At 38.5% G+C, this 25,968-nt stretch overlaps 1 protein-coding gene across 10 annotated transcripts in view; it reads right to left on the bottom strand.

The window, feature by feature from the left end:
• The window catches only part of NFIB (nuclear factor I B), a 274,287-nt gene that overhangs the window by 39,315 nt on the left and 209,004 nt on the right, over positions 1-25,968 (bottom strand). For 9 of the 10 annotated variants that reach the window (XM_056324162.1, XM_056324166.1, XM_056324163.1 and 6 more), the window contains exons 5-8: positions 24,601-24,721; positions 22,604-22,722; positions 5,368-5,499; positions 2,777-2,961 (exon numbers count right to left, since the gene is read on the bottom strand). In XM_056324162.1, coding sequence (XP_056180137.1) covers positions 2,777-2,961; positions 5,368-5,499; positions 22,604-22,722; positions 24,601-24,721 — 557 coding nt within the window. Of the gene's footprint in view, positions 1-2,776; positions 2,962-5,367; positions 5,500-14,861; positions 16,606-22,603; positions 22,723-24,600; positions 24,722-25,968 lie in introns of those variants that run through there. The other variant, XM_056324171.1, reaches the window with a different exon arrangement.

Here is a 25,968-nt window from a genome sequence, read left to right as displayed (position 1 = left end):
TACTTAAAGTAGTCCATTGAATAGCCTGACTGTCTTACTATAATCAGTGCAGCAGTAATGTAATTAATCTCAAAATTGCTGTGGGGAGTACAAGGCATCTCAGTTGCTTGTCGTAACAATCTCAATTAGCATATTACTGAAAGATGTTGGGGAGGAACAGTTCATTTTAGGTAAATGCTGTCAGAGTATCCATCCTTTCTGTTCCTAAAGCTGAAATTAAAACTATCATCATAGTTCTCCTTTTGAAATCCCAATGACTGTGTTTTGAGGTGGGAAAGTGTAATTAAATTTGATGTGGTATTCCTACTGATGCAGTTTTACATTTTACAATAAATTTGTTTGAATAAAAATTCATGTTTTATTTAGAAAAGAAAAACTGGTTTGGCTCAGAGCATGCCATTGTATCAGAACAATTCCCTTTTGTCATTGAAACTCCACAGACAGCCGCTGCTTCTTTTCCTAAGAAAAAATTATCCTTGCCGTTTTACTTTTTGTACAGCCATCCATTATCTGTTCTATTTAGAGATATTTTGAGCAGGCATGCAACTCCTTTAATGTAAAGTACATCTCAGAGGTGAACATTAAAGAGTTAAACTTAAAAGAGATTCCACTAATAATAGTGATGAATGAATTGTGGAGAATAGCTGATGCAGATGCCTGGAATCCCATGCTTGGTGTTGTTTAACTCCATTCTCTCTTCTCAGCAACTAAATCAAGCATCAAATTAAACGAAAAATATTACCCTAATATAAAGGGTTATGAAAGGTGATGAAAGTAGGAAATTGAGGCCAGTTTGGCCTATTATTCCCTATAGTGCCACAACACAAGAATAGGAAGTATTTTCAGTTTGCTACTACTCTGAAAAAAATCAGCAGAGTAAAATTTTATCTTTTAAGGTCTAAAGATTCATCTTTCAACCACAGATAAGGGAAGAGAGTAAGGCTTTTGTTGGGCAAAGTGTTGAAAGCATTTCTCCTGCTTAATGAATATACTCCCCAATGTTAAAATCACAAGACAGCACATTTGTCAGGTGTCTGAAAGAAAGTCAGATACTTCATTAGATGTTGTATTTTTTCAGCAATTATCCAAAGCAGAACATGGAATAATCCAGAGAGAGTTATCACCTAATCTGCTCTTTTAAGATATATATAAGAATTCAAAATGTAAGTTAAACAAGCACTGAATAATTAAAGAAATGCATAACAGTAAGGGCCTGATTTTAATTTGCATATTTTTTCCATTAATAGTGCCTAATTAAGACATCAGTTTAAAAAAAAAAATCCAACAGAACTCTAAGATTTTCTGCACTGAATTAACGTTAAGGACTTTTAATGGATGTCTTAATTAGACTTTGTTATTCATGGAAATTTTACACAAATTAAAATCAGGTCCTGCATGCAATATTCCCAGCTGAATCTCAGCAAAAAGGCTATATGGGACTGAAAGACTTTTCATCCATGTGCAGATAGCAATCTGTATTCTAAAGCCAGCATACTCTATTTTCACTTTTTGGTTTAATTTGCATAATATTGTAACTAACAAAAATCACGTAGTTAGGATTTCTCTCTTCAAAGTAAATTTTAATGTTATGGACCCAGGTGGTTTTTTTAAAAAAAAATACACTGAAAATCATGCAGCTGGGCCAGAGCATTAGCCCATGGGGACAATAACCACAATGACCTTCTGAACAGCCCAGAGGGACCGTATCTGTTATTCAACTTAGAAAGTTTGATTCAGTCCCAAGTTCTGTTGCTGTTGTGCCTGAAGCACACACTGAAGGGCCTGGTATTATTGATGAAAAACATAATAAAGCCTGTAACAAAATGCTGTCACAGCAAACCCTTCATCTCTGATAAAACAGTCCTTCTGAGGGAACCTAACTCTTAGAAGCAGGAAAACCTGACCACTGCCTCTTCAGTATACACTCCCAAGGCCCTTCCAAAAAACATGCTCAAGCACAAGGTACGGGGCTCCCCAGGAGCCTTTCAGACAAGGCATCAAAATTAAACAACAGCCTGAGCAGCAAAGATTACATTACACTGGCACTGGTAATATTCCAAGCATTGGCAGACCAAGACTCAACTGCAATTTATTCTATAGTGCAGCCACACACACTAGCATGATGTGCTGATGCTATCATGGAAAGCAGTTTTGCACAGTTATTCACAGATTACTTTGCTAATGAAAACCATGTTAATTTCTATATGGAGACATAAGTCTAAATCAGTGTAGCACCCAGGAACTCATGTTCTCTACAAAAGGAACCATTTTGTCGGTTTGTGCTGTGCTCAATACAATAAAGTCTTTGCATCTGTGCAAAGTAATGTCAGGTGTCTACAAAACAGGGCACACATTACCTTGCCAGAGTTTATTTTGATTGTTGGTCTATTAGTATACCTGTATGTTCATGTGTGTGCATGCATGCACGTGTATGTATCAGCACGCTCCTTGCCCTGTCCTGCAGCAGGAGCTTCATCTCCAGCAGCCCAGAGGCACCCAGTCTGCAGGAGGGGTGCAGGGCTAGGACCTGCCCTGTAGTGCTGCCAGGTCACTCAGTACAAGTATTTTTTTAGCTTGACATAGGAAAAGTGAATGGATGCGATTAACCTGCACACGTTATTCAACCATGCTGAACAGGAAAAGCTGCTGGATCGCTTATATGCCAACTCCCAGGTTGCTCTGAGACCAGAACTAATACAATACCAGTCTAGATACCCTGGAAGACACACATTCCTCATAGGATTTCTTTTGGAGGGTTCATATTGTTTTACAGTACCTGGCTAGTCTGTGGGCTGGACGGGTCGTAAGAAGGTACATAATTCTTCAGAGTATCCTGAGGATTCAGGTGGGGAGGGTATCTGATCGTTGGATGAGAGAAGTAGCTAGATGGGGCAGGAGGGAGAATAGCTTGTGCTGGAAATGGCAATGGTGACGGCGGAGGTGGAGTTCTAGTTGAGATGACTGGAGAAGATAAAATAAAATTAAAATTATTTTCACACTGTGTGTCTTCTAAATCTTCACCTCTGTATTACAGCAAGAAAAGTAAAAAGTCAGTTATAAATCAGTGCACTGCATTCCTGCTTCATGGCAATGGAAAAATGCTACTGTTTCAAACTCATAAATACTGTATCTTGTTTCGGTTTTGTGAATTATGCTACCATTTTTTTTTTTTTCTTTAAACAGTAATCATTCTCCAGCATAAAAACCAGTTCAATTATACAGTTTCCCCATCTGGAGCCCAAATAAACAAAATAAATATTTTACTCAATAAATAAAACCTACACTTTTAACTGCAGCACCTCAAGATAGGACAGCAAAGTCACCAAGTCCTAAGAAACAATTAGTGATTTCTCACCACATTGCACTCCACCTGCCTCATGTGAGGATAATAACTACTCACCAATAATGCCATGAATATTAACTGACCTTGGTGAAAATGCTAATGAACATTCAACTTCAGAGCCTGGGAAACCAATCCACCCAACAAAAATTCCTCTGACAAACAAAAAACTATCTACCCTATACGTATTTTTCTTTGCATTCTTTTTCTTCCCAGCCCTTAAAATCACACACTTCTAATACATAGACTGTATGTAATGTCTAAATAACTAACAATGTTTTTACAGCGAAAGGAATGTACAGCATGTCCTGCTGCTGCCCAGTCGTCCAGCTGGAAGTTGAGAGTGTTTTTCTATCACACTGCACAACAACCCTTTTTCCACCCCTACTACACATCTAGAGGGCACCTCCTTGGCAACGTTTTTAAAAGAAGGTACAGAGTCAATGGAAATGAAGAAAAGACAACACTGTCTTCATTTTCATTAGTGGGAGGGTACAAAATCAGGTCTGTGTAAGCAAGGTATTTTATAAACTGTTCATGGTTCTAGACTGTATGAGCACAAGCACACCAATACTGCTATACTGCTTTTCTGGATCAATTCTCATATCCTTTCTTCAGCTTAATTTTTAAATTACTTGCTATTTTTGAGCTAGGATGAAATCATAGTTTGCTCAAGAAAAAACAGCACTAGGAACGTTCCAAAATTGCTGTACTTGGTAATCAAAACCTTGCAAATCTCAAAACTCAATACCACTGACATAACAGAACAGGCTACACAGGTAGAAATCAGGTTTCTTAGCAAGTAAATGGCTCACCTACAAATTATATCTAAAAATTATACACTAAAGCAAATAAAAAGATCTACACGTAAGTATAGGGCCAAAAATAATTATGGAAGCTTCTTTTGTGACAGGCTCATTTAAATCACAGCTCCACCAGTTCAGTTTAATCACAAAACATTTGTTATTGCTCTGACATGTGGGAGCTGTGCAAAACAAACACAAGTGAGCAGAAATCTAGCCCTTCCACTTCACCCATCATCTCTGATATGCTAGAGTATTTGCTGATGGTGGAAACCTTACAGAGTCCAGAATAAGTCCAGGCTCACTTTCACAATACAAAACAAGTGGACTTTAAGGGGAAAATAGTACATGTGAAACTGGAAAAGGGAAAATTGAAATCATGGAGAAATCACAAAACAAAATCTCAAAGCAGAACTGAATGTTTAAGAAAAGAAGAAAGAATCCTCAAATCTGTTTTACTCCTCTAGTCACCTAGCTCTGCTCAAGAAATTAATCCCTTTATATGCAGTTCATAGGGAGACATGCTGAGCTGCTGAAGGGAGATTTCTGAGGACCATGTTCTCATCTGAAGAATTAGGATCACTTTCACCTCTAAAATTAACAAACTGATTCTGGAATCTCCCTATCATTCCTGATAAACCCTCAAGAAAACATGCAATCTGACACATTTCCAGTGTTTCCTTCACACTTTAAGTGAAGTTTTACATGGATTTACTATGAATTTCAGAAAACAGATGTTAAAAAATATTTATCAGGACTCTTACCTCTTCAGACAGAGCATTCAAATGAACCACTGGTATTTATTTCACTGTGTCACATAGTGAACATGGTTGTGACTTCTCTTGCGTATTAAATCCTACCTATTCTGGTATTTAAATACAATATCGTCATAGCAACAATATTAAAAAAGGATGTAGGTGGGAGGAGGAAAGACAGTGAGGATTCTTCCTCAAGTAATTTTCTTCATGCAGTTTACAGCTTATTTTATTCACTGGTTAATCATAAATCCTTTCCAGTGTCTTGAAGCAGTCAGACTACCTGAACTGAGTTTAATGAGCATTTCTGTAGGGATACCCCAACCTCGTCCATTTCTACTCTCATCAATATTATAAACGGGATTAAGTCTCTAAGAAAGTCTGCAAAAATGCATCACAATCTGGTTGTAGGAAAGGAGAACAGACTAAATGAACGGGGAGGTATTTCTTCCTCCTCCATAACCCTCACCACTGTGTGCAACTCCTGGGATTCCTGGGTGGTGATGCTGGGGAAAAGTGCTCAGTCTTGGTGACGAATCCTGGGGAGAAGTAGGACTAAACAAAGGTTTTTCGGGTTTCTTCATAGTAGGAGAAGACATATCTACAATAGAAAAACAATGGAACAGTGACATTAGCTCAGAAGCCTGTCTCAGGACACATAATTTTGTAGACTGAAGATATTTATTTTTACTGTTCTTGAATAAATATTGTTTGGTGACCCAAATCCCCCATGACCAATAAACTAATTTTAAACTATTGCTTTAAAACTTGAGAATGAATAATAATTCCCTAACTGGTCTTTGTCCTGCAAAACACAAACTGCATTCCTTTCGTACCAGACAAGCCAAACAGGGAAGAAATGCATGCCTTCAGAACCTCCCTAGACACTTCTCAGCTCCCCAGAACATCATCAAATCATCTTCTCCTTCAACAGCCACATAACCTTTATTGCATTTTTTAATGGAACACCTACACTCAGGTGTGTAGGGTAACTGTCATACACATGTTGGTTTATGGTATTTATTATTTTGTTATTTCAAAACCCATCCCTTACCCTTCCCAAAACCATAGTGAAACAATGTAACCTCCCTAAGAATAAAGGATACTTTAACTTCTCTATCTCATATTTTCCATGTCTCAAGTAGGGCCTTCCCACCTCTTCCTTCCAGCTTCCCTATCAACAAAAACATCTCTTTAAAGCTCACTGTGTGAAGGTAACATGCTAGTAGGGGCAAACTTATGATTTCTACCATGCAGCATTACTGATACTGCATAAAGCAAAAACACTACATCCTTTCTGAAAGGTTAAATTAATTAAACAACATTTGCTGGGCTCTGCAGCAAATTATGTCAAAGTTAATTATAATATTTTTGTAGGACATACATCAATGTCATAAATGGGTTTCATTTCAAATCAATGGGACTAACTCATGTTTAAAGCAAAGGTCATTTCTTAAGTACTGGACCAGGGCCATGTTGCAGCTGACTTTCCTACATGGTCCACATTAGCCCTTAAAGTGATTTTGGCACTTTTAATATTGGCACACTGTATTGTGCTATTCTGGGGGATATACAATCATCCTGGAGTCACAGACAGGCCTGCAAAATGTGAGCGCCTTACTGACACCAAACTGGACCAGTGCTTTTTGAGCTGGCTGGATTTTATGGGTGAGTTTTCACTCCAAAAGCTGTACTTAAAGCAGAAGCCATCAAACTGAGAGACCCCTTGTCCACTCTGCCCCATCCCACTGTTAAGCCCTGCCTAGGCTCTGGCACCAGACCCGGAGCAGACTCCACCAGTGCCCGTCCATCATCCTCCTGGCGACTCCCCTGCTCCACTCTGCTCCTGACTACGAAGTCTGGTGATTTCCCAGGTACCCTGCAAAGTTCACCTCTTCAAGAAGGCTGCTGAGAAAGGATTTGATTCAGCAAAACGTTCAGCTAGTGTGAGGAACTGCTTTACAACAGAACAATTTAGCACTCATTCAGGTTTAGCAGATATGACAAAGGTTACTGTATGCTTTTTATTGTAATGACCTGTTACAATTTTATGTTGTTATCAAAAACACTGAGTGCTGACAGAGGTGTCTCTAGCTGCCTTATAAAAACTCAGTAAATAAGTTGTCATTGAGGAAGAAAACAGAGAAATATTTTGTTTCTTTGAATCCATTGCCAGGTAGCAAAGTCACCAAATAGTTGCAGTTTTGTTAAACACATTCTGCTAAGCTAAGAAAATTAATAAGTAAAATTGCAAAAAAACAATTTAATAGAGTTTTGCATAGGCAAACCATGATACGAAGGCACATTAATTCTGGAATGATTTCAAAATATTTTATTATATTTTATTTTCTGCTGAGATGACAACCCCAGCTTCTTCACATAAGGCCCTAGTTCTGTAAACACAAGAAAATTCTCACACCAACCCAGCAGATATAAGATTTTATAAAAGCCCGGGACAAAATTAACCAACTACTGTCTTTGTACTGTGGTTCTGTGCATGCACAATCTCTGTCTCTTCATAAATAATACAACATTACAGTCTAAGAAAAAAGGTAACTGTGCCTAGCAGCTTGTAGACACAGCTTCCCGCTACAAGGCTGTGGTCACCAGTAGTTGTCAAGAACTAACTTATCAGTGATCAAATATCTTGTTGACTGTACCACATACAGGCTACCACAAAAGACAGAATGTACAGTTTAATTTTATTTCAGATTGAAAGTGCTGCACTTAAGCCTCCCTAAGGGAAAAAACAAACCATAGGCTGGAAGGGGAAAATCTTTTCCTTATGTAAAGCTCATACTCAACAAAAGAACCCATGAAAGAGAGAGCTGCCTAGCTCCTCAAGGTCTGCATGCATCAGCTGCTCTGATTTCTGGAATGCACCAGATTTAATTTAGTTAGTGGCTGTTACTTCATTAAACAAGCAGAAGTTGTTGTGTTTTTTCAAAACTGAAATATTTCAGTTGCTTTAAAGACGTATGCTATATGAAGTGCAATGTAATCAGACCATCCATTAACCCCCCAGTGGCATCACTAATTTGAAAAGAATCTACTGAAAAGGAGATTGGTGCCTATGACAACTCTCGCATTTGCTTTAAAAATGTGTAATTTATTCCTGCTCCTACTTTACAGAAGTAAAAATTGTAGCTAACATATAGAAAACAGATGGCAGAAATTGCAAAGTTAAATGCAATGAACTTCTCCTACAGGAGACAGTTTCCTCACCAAGGTGAACACGACTGGTAGTCAGGAATAGAAAATTCAGCACTGCCATAAAAATACTCATTACCCACCAAAACAGTGACTTCAACGTACACTGCACAGCACACCACCATGAAGTATTTTCAGAAGTCTTGTTATATATAGTACAGGCAACTGCAAGTAGTAACAGCTGAAGTGCAGGAAACGGCTTCTTTGTTAAAACAATGCACTTCGCACTGAGAAGTAATTCCAGATAGCCCCTTCCCCCCCCCCCCCCCCCCCCCCCCCCGCAGCCCCTGTGGCTCTCCCCGTGTGTGCCTGGCCATCATAACAGAGTATTCACGCTCCTGCCACTGCCAAACAGCAGATGCAGCCCACAGGGGAGACAGAACAATAACTGTTTGTATAGGTTAGGAAGAAAGGCTGCAGCCGTCTCCTCCTTGACCAAAAGAGGAGATTTAAAGCTTTATTAAGAAAACATACAAGTTGCATTTCTCTGGAGAGTTACTAGTTACAAGAATAAAAAGTGAGGAAAAAATTAAAAATGCAAAACACTTTTTCACTGTCTTTAATTTTGTTCATAAGGAACAGTGCCTTTAAATAAAGCAGAATGAGTTGGAGTGACATTGAGACTTCTTATGATTTTACTAGGGGGTTCTACATAATAGAAAACACACATTTTTCTCATTTTAAAACTTGTCTTATTTTTTCCACATCATGAGGTATAGTCTCATAGCTACACAGAGCTTGGTTATATACTGACACGTACATAATGAATGACAAACAGAGAACACAAAAATAGGCTACTTGCTATTATGTCCGTGTCAAAGTTTCAGGAATGAGATTCCAATCCTTATTACTTTGAGAATTAAAATAAAACGTTTTCAACTGTGATTTATTTTTAGACTTTTGGAACAAATGCTAAGTACAGATGAAAAACAGAAAGATGCCGAAAGCGCTTGGTCAAAGTTATCAAAAGGTCTACATTAATCAGATGCTGTGTCCTGTCCTGCTGAGAATTTTCTTCAAATGTGAAAAACAGGCTTTTTTTTTAATTCTCAGTGCTATTCCAAATCACTTTTGCCTGTATTCTCATATTACTGTGGAGTTACAGTATGTATGCACCCAAACAGGTGGCATGTTATACATTTTAAAGCATCTCATCAAAGAAAAAGGGGCTTATGCAAATAAAAAGAGTTAGATCATCTCATCAGCCAACAAGGTAAATCTGTCACATAGGAAGGCAGAAGAGCTGCTGTGAAGCATAGTGTATGTTGCCTGTTCATCATCAGCCTGCACAAATGGTGCTCCAGATGTATAGCTGTTCAAGACAGCCCAAGGCAACAATTCTGATCAATTCTAATGTAATAAAATGCTGCGGGGAAAGTGCAGAAACGTGTTTACATCAGCCTTTAATTACACTATTGTTCACTTCCAAAGAACCTTAGGAAACGCTAATGAGACATGAGTTTTGCCAGTTTCCTCATCAAAGCAAAGACCCTCTTCCTCAGTCTGAAGCTTGTCATCCAGGCAGTTCTCTGGATTAATGTCACCTTAGCACACCACTGGGCAAGCCACCTGTTAGGAGAACTTGGCTGGAATTGAACAGTGATCCAGAGCAAGTTCAAACATCCACCTGCCTGTTTCTGAACACCCGATCTGCTTTCTTGCTCACCACCACAACAGGGCAGCTGCTCTTTCATGCTCAGTTCATTCTTCAACTCTTCTCATTAATACTTTTTCTACTGCTTAGTTTCTCAAGACTTTCTTTACAAGGTACTCTCCTGCAGACAACAATCTGTAAAGATTCATTTTCAACTCATTAGTATAGCAACACCTCCAGAGAAAACAAAACAAAACAACATTCATCTTACTGTATATATAACCACAGTGAAAGCAGGAAAGCTATGGAGTCCATAGCACCACTTGCAAGCTGTAAGAGGCATCCTTTCATACTACATTTTTAAATGAGGTACTATTATCCCAGAGGCAGTACCTGGAATAATTTCTGGTGGCACAATGCACTACATACAGCTGGGCCTCACTCTCCACTGCCTCCATCACATCTGGTAGGTACACTTGTGTGAAGCACATGTGAAAACTTAAGTACAATTTTAAATTCACATCAGACAGCTGGATGATGATGATAAATCATGACAAATCCCACTGTGCTTCAGGAGGGTCAGTATTGTTTTACACCTGTGCCTGTACAGAATGAGCAGAGCCACCCTGCACAGGCAAAGCCAGCATCACCAATTTTCAGATGTGCTCACTCTGATTTCCTTTAACCCTATAAGCATTCTCTAATTCTCAGCTGTAGGTCTCAACAAGGGACCTAATATTGACCACTGACAGCTGAGTGATTCCAAAGCACAACCACCTCTCATTCATAAGAAAAAGGCTTTGTTGTATCTGCCCTAAAGACTGGGAACTGGTACTGGATAGAAACCAAAAATACTGAAAATAAAAACATTTTAGTTAATTTACCTTCTTCACAAAAAAGGAATGGTGACATATTTTTGTGAATAAATAGCAGAGAAAGACAGATGTGCCGGAACGGCTTGGTGTCTGAGATACTCGATGTCTAGAACAGAGACAGACTTGCTGGGATTCCTCTTCAGTATCAGGCAGAGATCAGGCTTTGCATCTAGCTCTCCCACTATCCAAATCCATGCCCTAATCATTGGCTCGTTGGTGTCTCATCCCCCCTCACTGTATCTTGGACCAGAGAGAAGCCCTCCTAAAAATTTATTTAGTTCCATGAAAAATTTAGTTCTGATAATCAATGTTTTCTTGAGTGGAAAATCAACAAAACAAACCAAACAAAAAAAGTCATTGCCAGTTTTGTTCCATGACTTTCTGAGACACGTGTATCAATTCTCAGTGTGAAGGCCTTTGTCCTCGCTTTTGCAAGAAACAGTGAGGTCTTTACATGAAAATATATATGCATGTTGCTTAAGAGTTGAGAGTGGTTTGAACTTGAGGAGCAGCCAGTGTTAAGGTTCAAAGAGAGCTCCCTTCAAGTTTAAAATCCTGATCTCGTTTTTATTTTTGCTTCTACATCAAGTGCGGAAAAGCATTTTACAGAGGAAAATTTTATACTAGGTTATTTCAGTGTACAAAGATTTTATAACTTCCCATCTTCAAATCAGCCTACTTAGCCCCAATATTACTTTCACAGGCACACCTCTAATATTGTACAGTCCAGTCTACCACACTGTGACACTGGTTTTCCTATCAGGAACCATGCCTGAGGCTAAACAAACACTGTTGTGCTGTTTTGCCTTTTCATAACAGAGAACCATATCAATGTATTCTCTTCCGTGATTTTTAGTGAAAAACCAATGAAGAGGAGAGGAACTAACTGGAATTTCTTCCAATGCCATTTTTCAGTACTGCAAGCTGGTGAGAAAAGTACTAAAATATTGCAATTCAGAGAAGCTACAGCAAAACAAGAGTAAATTTCTTACAATAGCAACTTAATTACTTCCTTGTTCATTCTCTATTAATCTTTTCTATAAATTACACTATTTTATTTTGCATTGTTCAGTAAGTATTAATTTATACGTTAATTAACAAGTTAATTAACGTGTAAGAGAAGAAAGTCATGCAAGAACTTTCTGACATCTGAAACATGACGGTCAAAAGCCCTTTAGATGAAGTAAACATGTCATTTTTCTCATCCTTATCTACATGCAAACTTGCAGAATACTGTACTCCATTACCAACAGTTACATTCTATGGGATGTGTTAACCTTCAAGATTCTTTTTTTCCCCCCTCAACAGAAAGTGGTTTGGACAGAAGACAGAAAGGTTGTATCTACCTGCCCTCACATCCTCCAGCACACTGGGGGTGGGGGAGGTGAGGGGCATGAGGAAACCCAGATGAGTCTCTGTCCAGACAAATTGTAGGATGCTTTTTGTTGGTGTGTGCGACTAACTGCATAAAGTTTGACAGCCGTATTTCTTCATTGCATTACTGATTATCCTACATTTTATGTACAAAAAGCAAAACAACTCAGTACCGCAAAACAGTAACTCCTGTTAAAATTGCATATGCTCACTTTTGAAAGGTATAATTCAAGTGCATGGTTATCTAAGTTAAGGTAATTGGGATGGCTGCATACATATTTCTAAAATTAACTGATTTTTCTTTAATTTTTCAGTTTCAACAAAAGGAAGCTTATAAAACAGAAGAAGAAAGATGTGATGGTAAGATTAGAGCATTAATACTGAATACATACACATCAGAAACATCTGCATCCCAAAGTAATTTGAAAAAGTGTTTAACAGTAGGATAGGATATACAGACCTAATCCCGTAACAGTTGTTTGACAGTGTCATGTGAAATGTAAGTAATTAACTGCCATACTGAAGAGATTAATGCTATTTAAATTTACATCTAATCCCACTAAGATTAGGCTGAAACTATGGCACCCTATCCTGCAAGAACAGTAGGCAGCAATTCTTCATTCTCACCCTTCAAACCCACCTTGCCACTCCTCATCAGAAAGTTACAGTAAACCTCCTGGGAAAGCCGCATCATCAGCATGGCTATGTTATCATGCCTGCGCTGTTTCTTGTGAGGAGACGAATACCATTTTTTTTCCATGCATTGATCTGCTGGCATAAAGCTGGCCAGTCTTCCTCGTCATGCTGGAAGCATTGTCCAGCTGCGAGACCCCCAGGACACAGGTGTCGCCATGGAGACCGTGGGGAGGCGGGGTGTTGCTGTTGGAGGGAAGCGAAAATCTCCCGCAGCTCTGCCGTGACCCAAGGGGGAGGTGGTACAGTGCCAGACTACACCTCTGCAGCCTCTCCTGCCTCACTTCTCCCCACAACTTCAGACTCGGTTTATCCAACTGCCTCTGTGCCAGCACAGCCCACCAGGTGCCCTGTGGGAAGAACTTAGTAACTCAGAGCTCAGTGGGGTGGCTACCCGTTAAACGTGGAGCAGGTGCTGCAGGTAACTAGACTGACTTTGGAAACAGAGATAAAAAGCATAAGACCAAAAATACAATGTTGCTGCCATGCACTATAATAAAGAATGTACTATAACAAATATATATACTGTCATTAACAAACGCACATGAGGCTCCAAGTACTCTGCACTGCCATACATAATCCTTGAGCAGTCACTGTGTACTTTAGGTACCTTGAGTACTTTTGTGTTTAACTTTACACTTCAGAAACAGACTGGGCCATTTCATCATCTATGAATCATTGTTAAGAGATGAGATTCCAGTAGACAGAAGAGCACTATGGGAGACTGAGAGAAATCTAATTAAAAGCCAAACAAATTATAAAGACTTTGGAGTACATTTTAGTCATTATTAAATTATCCTGCAGAAAGTCATCCAAACTTCAAGGAAAAATGCACAGCTATAACATCTCATTAATGCTGAGAATCCAAGGACCTTGGCTAGAAAATGAAATCAATATCATAAACTTAACTGCTGAATTTAGAATAGTATTCTCAATTTCTAATGCAATAAGATTAAAGAGGCATTTGAGATAAAACAATGAAAGGGAAATTGTTGATTTAGAAGCATTTAGGTTATGGCATCTCCTTTTTATTACTATTATAGTCTATACTGGTAACAATTTAGGATGGTTTAATAGGTGTGCTACATTAATTTAATTGTAGATCTATCTGGGGAATGGTTTTGAACCGAGACAAAATCATTAACTCACACAGAAATACACTGCTTTGATAAAGTTTGATACAGTTTGCATGAAAGCAGTAAAAAAGAGAAATCAAGAACCTTTTCAAATGTATCTATGTATACAGAACAGAAACAAAGAATCTCTCAATGAAGACAAAAAAGAGAGGTGACTAGAAAAAGTTACAATATGTGGGCTAAATTAATTTTTTTCACCTCATGGATGTACCATTACTGAAAAACATGCCTCTGATTCATGAGGTTCATTCTTTTGGTAACTGCAGACATTCTGCACCACATAGGTTAGATCATACAGAATAATACTTAACCTACAATTTCTAATAGGAGCTGATCAGTTTCAAAAATACTAATGAAATCTCTTATTCGGTAACATTTGAACAGAACAATTACACATAATAGCTCCTGGGCCATATCTTGCAGTAAGATATGCATTTTATCACTAATTTCAATCAAAGGACATCTAGAGTCAAAGTCAAGGTAGAATCAGAATCATAGAATAATTCAGGTTGGTAAAGACCTTTGAGGTCAAGTCCAACCATTAACCCAGGACTGCCAAGTTGACCACAAAACATTGTCCCTAAGTGCCTCATCTACCTCCATGGATGGTGACTCAACCATCTCCCTGTGTAGCCTGTTCCAATGCTTGACAACTCTTTCACTGAAGAAATTTTTTCTAATATCCAATCCAAACCTCCCCTGGTGCAACCTGGGGCCATTTCTCCTTGTCCTGTCACTTGTTATCTGGGAGAAGACACTGACCCCCACCTGCCTACAGCCTCCTGTCAGGTAGTTGTAGGGAGCAGTAAGGTCCCCCCTGAGTTTCCTCTTCTCCAAATTAAACCCCAGCTCCCTCAGCTGCTCCTTGTAACAGGATGTTGCCATAGTATAAAGTTTGTCACAGAGTAAGTGCTATGCACACAAGAAAAATACCCTTTGGCACTTACATCTTTCACATATGTATATGTGAAATGCACGTGCTAGCCCTGATGTATTCAACTCACTGATGACACATGGAAAACACTAAGTAAAAGGCCTTGCTACAATGTACTAGTCAAAATAAAAGACAAAGAACCTACAATGAGATTTTTTACAGTGACTTTATTGAGCAAATAACAGCCATTTCCAAGAACGCAAAAAAGCAAACCTTTTCGTATGCTTCCAAATATATCTCCCATTGTATTTGTCATTCTGTCTGTATTTCTAAACATTTTATTACTCTTCGTTCATTCAGAAACTGAAATTTACATGGGCTGAAGGAAAAGTCAGGTCACTGCTCTGCCCATAGTTGAAACTTCCTCATCTGCTACTCTGAATATTTGAAGATACTTATGAATAAGTTGTAAATTGGCATAAAGCTATTCTAACCACATAAAAACAGATATAATCTCTGTTGCTTTATTTTTTGAGAGAGTATAAACTTAACATTATTCTTACCCATTAGAGGGTGTAAATTTTCTTGATGTACAAGCAACTTCACTCACTTTAAAAGAATGCTTTTACTGTCCTGTTCATGGATTTTATTTTCTTTCTCTGCCTTTTTAATTAAACATTGGAAAGCTCCTTCACCTATTTTTTTGTACCTAGTGCCTTTCAAGCTCTAAGGATAAGAAAGCACTTTTCATCTTTATGAGAGTAAAATTTAACTTATTTTACGTACCAGCAGGTTTTGTGGTAAAATTGTCACTATGGAACCAAAAACTAAACCAATTCGCTATTAATTTTAATTTTGGTTCAACTATCATGGCAGAACTACTGATTTTTAACTAGCAGACATAATGCTCATTCACTGATCACTACTAATGTCTTGTTCTGCAACCAGAAAGAAAGAGAACCCAACTGGTGGCCTCCTCCCAGGCGAGCCTTCCTTGCTAATGCTATCGTTTGTTACCACTTTCAGCACCACAGCAGCCAACAGGATAAGAGAAGCCATGGCTAAGTATTTTCTCTGGAAATACACTTTGAAAAGTTACTCTTGGTGAAAAGTACCTCTCATTCTATGAATGTGAAGTTATGAAAACTTACCAAATGGCAGCATTTGACTACTGTGCACACATCATACTAGTTAAAAACACAGAAAATTCACATAGATTCATAAGGTGTGCATGGTTGTGTGTGTATATATATATGAAAGGTATGTGTATGTGTGTGTATACATTGATTAAAGAGTATTTTGAAATATTAAAAAATACAAAGGCAGATGTAACAGAAGTTACTAGCAAAACATAAATGCTTTAAAACATGCTTTGACATACAAGGATTTTGAGAACTCAGACTGAATCAAAAACACAGAAATGCTTTTAACAGATATTCATCAAGGTAAAACTTTGCAAGATGAATTCATCTGTTAGATGGAAACTATGAGTTTTTAAAGCATTAACCTTCAGAAGGAGCACCAGGAGCTGGAAAAAATCCTGAACTCTGTCCAACACAGGCCACCAAAAAGCCAAGGTGATCTGTCACTGTTCTCAACTCCTGGACCATATTAACTACTTCCTCTTTTAGTTCCCTCACTTCAGAAATGAGAACGTCCATCTTTGACAGTCCATGAGAAGAAGGCCCAAGAAGGAGAGAGCCATCGGGAAGGACCCCAATGGGAAAGGAGTGTCCGGTGGGTGGGGAGAAAGCAAAAGGGGACAAGTATCCAGAAGAGGGGTATCCAACAAAGGGGGTTGGGACCTGAGAAGTGGAGGGTCCAACAGCTGCTGGCCAATCAACGGGTGAAGGCGGTCCAGCTGTTTCAGTTTTAATGGTATGCTGGCATCTTGACTCTTGACTGTTGATAGAGGTGGGTGTGGTGTAAGAGAGTGAACGTGATGAAGAAACTGTAAAATTAAAATTTACTTCATTGTATATCGACATTCAGTATTTCCATACACCTGACTACTACAGAAATCCACATGAATCTCTCCACTTTTATCATGACTAGTGTGCACTGGTAATAACCCATTTTATTTATTTACAACATACACAATGTTGTAACACTATAACAGTAAAACAGATCTCAAGGATAAATACTGAAATTGTCTGCATATGTCAATGTACTTTGTCAAGATAGCGTTTAGAAGCCATAGATGCACACATGGTGTTCTGTTCTTCTGATATTCCTGTTTCCTTATAAGTTAAAAGAAAAAAAAAACCAAACCACTACCTGATTTACTTACCAGTTAATAAATCAGTTCTTAGCCTATTAGATGTAAAGTAATTTTTATTCACTGCACTAGTTGCTAGTTTTGTTATATTTTTACTAACGTCTTCTTCCAAACAGGGAGGATGATTTTTACTTTTTTTTACCATACAAGATTTTATCCTCCCCAGAATTTCTAAAACACTCAGCAAATTTACTCATGCAGCAAGTGTCTATCTATTTCACAATGTATTACTACACTAATGCAGGAACTCAAAATTTTGTCTAATACAGAAACATGTAAAGAATTCAGTAACAGCAACCTAGAAAAAGGAAGACTGCAAGAGATTTACAGCACACTACTTCTTAGATCTAGATGTATTTCCACCTGGTAGAAATATAAGATATGATCCAGACATTATTTAAGTTAGTAAGGCATTCAGCTGGGAAAACCAAGGCATGAGAGAAAACAAGTAACTTGCACAAGATCTGTCAGCGGACACAGAAAGTCCTCATTGTCAAGTTAGGGCTCTGTTTCTAAATAATGCACCATTCTCAGAGATGGCTTTCCACTTTCTTAGGCTCTGGAATTTTTGGAAGGTGGTTAGTTATTTGGAAAGCTAATGGTAAACAGAAGGTTTAGGAAAAATCTTTGCAGTTATAAACCTGCCTATTTGCTCTACAGGAAGACTTCACACCTGTTTCAAAAAATCCTGCAAATAGAGTCATATTTTAAGTATTTTAACATAGCAAAAATAATGGCACAAACTACAGAATCTTCCCACAATGACTGAACGTATGTAAACACAAAAACAACATTGTAAATCCACAGTAATATTTTTTTAAAATCTGATTTTGAAGCTGTTACAAATACTCTTGTGGTTACATACATTTTTAAACTAGTCACAAACATTTGCAAGCCAATGAAGTAAAACTCCAAGACAGTATCATGGCTTCACAAGTTTTCCTTTTCTTCCATAAGGATTTATAATCTGACCTCAATAAACACAAACAAAAAAAAATTTTTAATAATAATTTTGGTTCATTATATTTTTATATATTTTTATATCACAGCAATAACATGCATAACAATACTAGAGTATTGGATAATGAAGCTGCTGCTCATAAGCCTTCACGGATTGGCTTTGACCAACCTTATGCCATCTAAAGTTCGCATTTTCCAGATAGGCTTACTTATTTCTGCCCAGAATTACATCTGCAAACAGATCTTACAATAAGACCATAAAATACAACATCTGGAAATCTTATCAAAACATTTTTGGAAGTAGTACAACAGGAAGAAGACAGATAACAGCAAAAGGAAAAAGTCTGGAGTTTTATAACTGAAAGTAGAGTGTGGTATAAGGAAGATTTTATTGTAGCTGAGCTGAGCTAGATTTCTTTTCCTTAGTTTCACAAATGCCAAAACCTGGCTAAACAACAAGTACTCCTTGTGGTGGGTTGACTTTGGCCAGATGCCAGGTGCCCACCAAGCCACTCTTATCACTCCCCTCCTCAGCAGAACAGGGAGAGAGAAAATAAGATGGAAAAAGAAAAAAAAAACAAACCAACACTTGTGGGTCAAGATAAAGGCAGTTTAATGAAGCAATAGCAAAAGGTGTGTCTGCAGAAGGAAAACAGACGATGTTACTGTCTAATTCCCATCAGCAGGTGATGTTCAGCCACTTCCCAGGAAGCAGGGCTTCAGCGGGCGTAGCAGTTGCTCCGGAAGACAAATGTCATAAATAACGAATGTCCCCCTTCCTCCTCCTTTCCCTTAGCTTTCATATCTGAGCAGACGGCATGTGGTATGGAATATCCCACTGGCCATTCGGGTCAGCTGTCCTGCCTGTGTCCCCTCCCAAGACCTTGCCCACCCCCAGCCCACTGGTGTGTGTTGGGGGAAGGTTGGAGAGGCAGCCTTGGTGCTGTGTGAGCGCTGCTCAGCACTAGCCAAAGCACTGGGTGTTACCACCACCTTTCCAGCTACCAATACAAGCTCGGTGCTGTGAGGGCTGCCGTGGGGCTCTGCCAGACCCACACACTCCCACAGTCATGTTCCTGCCCTTCATGATGCATGCTTGCACAGTAGAGAAGCTGTAGAAACTATGAATATTACAGAAGAATCGCTCATACAGAATCACACCTCTCCTGATGTCTACTTACCTACAAAACTACATACTAGTTTTTCACAGCAACAAAAGGTTGATCTAACCTTTCCACTCCACTGAAAATTTTCATGTCATATTTTGAATCTCTGTATATCTCTGTATTAGTGATTCATCTTTGTCCCACTCTCTCCCACTCAAAATGGTTAGACACCTACAAAACTCCCAACTACTTTATTCCAGCCTGTTCCAGCTATCGTTTTATTGTGACTATCTCCCATTCCAAACTATCACTGTCATCTCACTACTGCTACTTTACAAATGCTGCTAAATAAAGATACGAAAAGTCTTCATGATAGAAGAATCTTTCAAACCTATGCCATTTCTATTTCTATGAAAATACATTATGCTTAGGTATGTAGATGAAGAAAGTAGATCTATTTCGGGTCAGAAGTTAAGAGACTCTTCTCTGTTGGGTTCAAAACAGAGACAATGAAACTGAAATCAATAATGCTATATCTTAATAACAACGCTATTTCTGATTTGGTTTCTCTTAGAAAAGTTAAAATGCCATCAGAGTGAAAGAGAAGCAACTTACCCATAAACATGGTACCTTTGCATATTCTCATTTGTGGGTACTGTGGAATTGTTCACCTTTCTGGTGCTGATGACCTTTTAAGACTGCCTCAAAAAGCAGTGCCTGTTGGGACTACATGCACATTCCCTGGTGACACTGGATAAACATGATTTTGATCCCAAATGTCTTCTCCTTTTTTTAATTTATGCCTAACCTCATATGACATGCAGATCTCCATGGGAGAAATGGAAGTAGTACCAGTGAGATTGCTCATGTGGAAACCACCTCCAAACTTTTCTTTCTATTATCTTTGTGCTTGCAGGCATAAGGAAACAGAATATAGGTTTCCAGAAATAACATATCCTCGTAAGACCTCTGTGTCCAAAAGGAGCTTTACACAGATGCATGCTAGTATGAAGATGATATCAAGCACCTAACAAACTAGCAACAGAGCAAACATGCCAAGAGCTGCAACACATCCCTTCCCAGTGAGATCCCTGGTGTAGAAACCACCTCCAAACTTTACTTTCTATTATGTTTGTGCTTGCAGGCATAAGGAAATAGAATATAGGTTTTCACAAATACCATATCCTCATAAGACCTCTATGTCCAAACGGAGCTTCACACAGCTGCATGCTAGTATGAAGATGATATCAAGCACCTACCAAACTAGCGTCAGAACAAATATGCCAAGAGTTGCAACATACCCCTTCCCAGTGAGACCAGGTACTAAAGACAAGCCCTACAGTCACTACCTTACAGTGTTTCCACAGCAGCAGGATAACCTCAGAATGTGACTGGAGCCAATCATAAATGTTTAGGGGCAAAAAGCTTATGCTTCTCCCAGTATAATGGTTTTCAGATTGGACAGTGGTATACCTGTCCCTCTGCAGGAATGGAAAAACATGTTAAGGACAGAAAAAACAAATTCCCTCAAAGTGTCTCAAAGGCAACCTTTTTGCCAGGGATCTGGTAAAATATTCACTAGGACCAGCAGTGCTGGAGAACAGGTTATTCAGGAAGGAAAGTAAACTCCAGGAAACAAAAATAAAATACGCTGATTTGTGTCTATCTCTTTTATTTCCTCTTGCTCATCTTTTGGAGTTCTATGCTTTATGAAACATATAGAGAAAGCTAAAGGCTCTTTCAGTCCAGAACTCTAGCTACCCAATGGCAGAGAAATTAAGCAAAGGTTCATTATAAATCTTCTCAAGCAATCTGAACAATAACATTGTTCGCTACTGATAAATGTGACATGATAAAAGGCTGGTAAAACTGAAAAAGCTAGTATTCACAGAGCACAGATCTTTGCAAGCAGAATGATTCAAGAGTTATAAAACAATTTAGGTAGTTAAGAACTGTAGAGATCATCTGGGAAATGCTCTTGCTGTTCAGGCAGCACTGCATTTCTTGGAAGCCCCTACAGTTCACTCATCAGCACAAAAAGACTTCATTTCAAAAGTGGGAATACATGAAGACCACTTCAGAAAGGAATGATGGGCAGTTCTCCCCACCATCACAAAAATAATTTATGTAAAAAGCTCAAAAATTAGTTGAGGGACAATCCTGTCCTTTATGAAAAATAGTAATAAAGTGTCATAGCAGAGCAGGTTAACAGTCACAGAGGGAAATATTTTGCACAAGGGGGAAGATTCTAGGCTGGCACAGCTGCTGTTTAACTGTTCTTAAGTTTGGTTATGCAAAGACATGGGAAAGAATTTTTCATATAGAAATATACATATACATATATATTTCTTTTAACAGTAAATGCTGCAAACAGCTAGAAATAAAAAAATACCAGAACCTCCATGAGAAACAAGTACAAAAGAAATGATGAAGAAAGACTAGTACACATTGTGTGAGAGGAACAGCCTAACGATGAGAACATAGATCAGAGGGTAGGCAGAAGCAGATTAAAAGGAGACCAACTGTAACAAAAACTTAAAAATAAAAGGCAGCTGAATTAAACAACAATCACATGCCACCTTGCACACAGAGGTGAAAAAGAAAACTTAGCATGGAAAAAAAAACCACAAAAAGAAAGGAAAAAAGAAGCCTAAGACAATATAAAAATGAGGTAAGTCCAAAGGGTCATTTGGTTATTAGGAACTGAGAGCAATGATGAGCAACGGATGGGGAAAAGGAGGGCAACACTGGCAAAGGAAGCAATGATGTCTTTTTCTCCATTTCACTTTTACATACTGTGCTGTACATTTCATAGACTCTCCAAATAGCTGCAGCACCTCAGCCACAGGATCCATTAACCAACACTGTGCAACTACATGTGAGTTTAAAGACATTTTCAAATCACAAAGGTGAGCGAAAAGACTACATTGTCATCCAGGTTCATAAAGCATAAAGATAACATGAGGAAAAATTAGGACAATTACTTTTACTGTTTTGACAGTCATAACTTTCTTCTGCACACAATTATTTTCCTTGCTTCTGATACCCCAAAACACAACACTTACCAACAACCATTAATATATGGATATAGTGCCACAAAGCTAAGTGTGGGCTCTTCAAAAAAGAGCCTGTTGGACCTATTCTGAGTCACACAGTATGGACTAAACACAGGTACAGGAGTCTGTCATAGTAAAACGAAAACTGAGTAAACTACTGTTGACTCAACCACAGTATGGAGATGTTTTGTTTTTCACTTGAAACCATTGTACTCAAAATCCTGCTGGGATGATCATAGCATACAGAATATCAAGTACCTCACCCGTCATACACCTTTACCAACAATAGCTAAGGCAGTCACCAGATGGAAAAATTATTATGTGTTTGTTTATACCATATCCTGTTGACGGTTGGTGTTAACTACATTTACAAAACCAGCAAGCATACATACCAGACAGAAAAATAATGATTCTTCTAAAAAAAAGCCATCATTTTATTGCAGTAATGGAAAGGCAGATGCAGAGGTTTATTGTATATGCTTGTGTATATATATATATATAGTATATATTTGAATATACTTTGAGGTAAAATGGTCCCATGTTACTCACCTTGATCTCTTTCATGCCATGTCCGACTCCCCGCAGCTGGTGAATTTGGAGAAGGATAAAAGTCTCCTGTTGGGCTTGGCTCCATATTTTCATCTATGGAGATAGTTTTGGGTCTTTTGCTGTTGAAGTAATGTGAGATTTGGCAGTGAATGTAAGTGGCTAGCAGCAGTATATAATGTTTGGAATTCAAAAAATATTTCAGTAGAAAGTTATTCAGGTATACAAAGCACAAAAAAGAGCGTATTAAAGTCTACATAGATGATGTTATTTAATAATATGTAATGCAGGTGTGTGCTTGCATTTTTCACAATTGAGTGTTTCAAAGATGCTGTGAATGGTGACATAGAAGTCCACCATCATTTGTCTGAACAACCAAGAAACCAGTTCCCATAACCTATCAAAGAAAGGCTGTGTCATGAGAGTCTTAAAATGCTATGCATAAGCCATGAAAGCAAAACAAAGCACTGGAAAAATACTGCTAATAAAGTCAAGGTAACAAGAACTTTTCTGAGTGTGTTAATAAGGAAAAAATGTAGTTTACTGTATTTCACCAGGTCAAAATCCTAAGCTTTTCAAAGACGCCTAACCTGAAACAAAGACTTTCCATTTTAGACTAGTTTAATTAAAAACAACAAAAGGCCCATATTTCAAGTCACACTATAAAACAAGGCAGCACGTCAATACAGTGGAGGAACGTCAATCTTCTTTGTAACAATACATACTGAAGCTGTTATGTTGACTGCCAAAGAAAACCAGGAAGGAGGTTTTAATTGGTGGTGGTGGCAGTATTGGTAGTAGTAGTATTATTATTGTTGTTGTTGTTGTTACTATTATTATTATTACTATTACTACTACTACTACTACTACTATTATTGCTACTATTATTATTACTGTTGTTATAGTTGTTGTTCAGGCAACACTGTAAGAATTAATCTATCCATTTCTAAAATATTCTAGGTGAACAGCTAAGCTGAAAATACAATGAAATGAAATAGGGGAATATGAGCAAAGTAGCTCAGAAGCACCAGGTGCTGGTGGAAGAACACCCCAACCCCTTGACAGTCTTGTTACATCCTGTCCCTCTGTGCAGACACTACCTGACTCACTGGGCTGCAGAAACACAGGGCAATGACAGGTCCTATAGTGCTTATGATTCCATGGTACACTGGATAGTTTCAGAAAACCAAGGGGCCCCAGGGGTGTGAAAGACCCCATTATCTGGGAGTCAGAAGGAATGCACAGCAGGTTCTCCACCTCTGTGGGCCCACTAGCTGCTCCTGAGGGAGAGAACAGGGTCTTTCTCAGAGCTGGCAGAAGGGAGCATGTTGAAGAAAGGAACAAGTGAGTCCCTCAGATCACGCTACCTGTAGCAGGCATATGGAGAGCCTTGAGAAAAATTAGAAAGCCTGTGAATACCTCACATGCTCCTCATTGTTCCCACTGTGCTGGGAAATGTCCCTTGTAAGGGTGAGGCAGAAAACATATTTTCATGAGCTGGGGTGATACTATGGATAAAGTCTCTTTGTCTTTATACACCTGTCCTAATGCCTTTTCCATAGGAAACAGTACCTGTCCCAACATATCTTTCAAGACAGAGGTCCAGGAAGGAAGCCTCAAAGACAGCCTCTGTGCCTGCAAGCACCCTGCAGCATCAAGCCCTGCCAGCAGGTCCCTAGCTGCTAGACCTCTCTGCAACTCAGCAGTGGTTTCAGGATGCACCTCTGTTCTCTTCGCAGATGATTTAGCGAGGACTTCAAACCATGACAAAAGTTATTATCATCTTCAATATCAACAGTAACCACAGACAATAATGACACCACTTCAAACAAGATTTTTAACGTATATATCTGTACATGCATTACGGTAACGTACATAAGTAGCCTATCTCACAAAATCAGAGGAAATTCATAAAATAGTTGGTGTTGACAGTATTTGTGAATTGCCTGTCCTACACTATTAAACCTGGTTTCACACCAGAACTTATTTCAAGCTTTTACCTGCTTGGTGGAGAGGACAAGGACCTCTGCAGATTTACACCCGAATTCATATCATGGTAATATGGCTGGCTCGGAAGCTCTCCAATTGGGAAGTTTACTCCAGTTCCTTGGGTTATGGGTGCTGAAAAACACATCATCATAACAAGTCAAGAATAATCTAACTTTTTAGCCATCCTTTCATTATTAACACTGGGAAAAACATCAAGGTGTTACTACATGCATCTCATTTTCTGCCTCTTGCAGAAACCAAGTAGAGACGGATTCTATTGATATTTATATATCTAAAAAAGCGAATTATCTTCCCCAGTCCCTAGAATTCCCTTAGCAGTTATGCAGACAAAATTCTGTTTGTTATGTAACAGATAACCTAGAATCATCAATATGAAAAGGTAACACAAACCTTAGCATAAAGTCAAGCCTTCTGTAGAAGGACTTCTGTAATGCATGAGGCAGGGTTTATAAGGACAGCTAACGTTGTTTATTGAAGAACTGAAATAACTGAGAAGAATAAACTTGGGGACACACAAACCCTCTTTTTCCCTTAATGTTAACTCTTTTGTATTAATAATAGCTTTCTGTGCTGACAATGTTTTGCTGCCTCCTTTTACTTTCACACAGTGCCACAGGTGCTTCCTTGCGTATGTACACCTACACACAAACACACACACACAGTGTTATCTTCACCTCCTTACAGGGTCTGTATACTGTACATCTTGGCATTTCAAGAATAAATTACATGTTACATATTGTGGTATATTTACCTTTGCTTACTGTCTGTGCATTGTGCATTTTAGCTACCTTTGGCACTTAAAAGAATAATTGCATGTTGTATAATGTATCTGAAGGTTTGTGTATTTCCTGACAGTTAAAGTACAACTGTGTTGCGGCTTGAGGTTAAACAAAAGCTTGGTAAGAAATCCCACAGAAACCACATGCTTTAAAGCTTATTATTGGAAGTATATCGTGTCTAACAGCTGCAGAAGGTACAATTTCATAACATACTACAATATTGATCTTTTTTTAATCTGAACGGCCTGCTACTTTGAAATGCATTTAATCACATGACAACTAAATAAATCTGTATTTCACACATCCCCAGCCTCCTAAAACAGCAAAACCATATCTTCAGCAAGCACGAAAAAGAGTATGTCCTAACACTGCATGATGTCAATGCTCAGTACTTTGCTGAAGGGCTTAACATAATTTTAATTGTTGAATATTAATTTCTGACCACAGCAAATGAAATGACACATGCATCTTAAACCTCACTTGAGTTAATTAAATTCCTCAAGCATTCTGACCTGGCATGAATTAACTTCTGTGCAAAATTTGGACAGTTTTAGAAGCTTATGCCTCACTGGTTTTGCC

This window comes from Falco biarmicus, chromosome Z (assembly GCF_023638135.1).
Source record: "Falco biarmicus isolate bFalBia1 chromosome Z, bFalBia1.pri, whole genome shotgun sequence".
Taxonomy (NCBI): domain Eukaryota; kingdom Metazoa; phylum Chordata; class Aves; order Falconiformes; family Falconidae; genus Falco; species Falco biarmicus.
The sequence above is the reverse complement of the archived record's forward strand: the minus strand, read 5'-3'. Positions and strand labels throughout refer to the sequence as shown.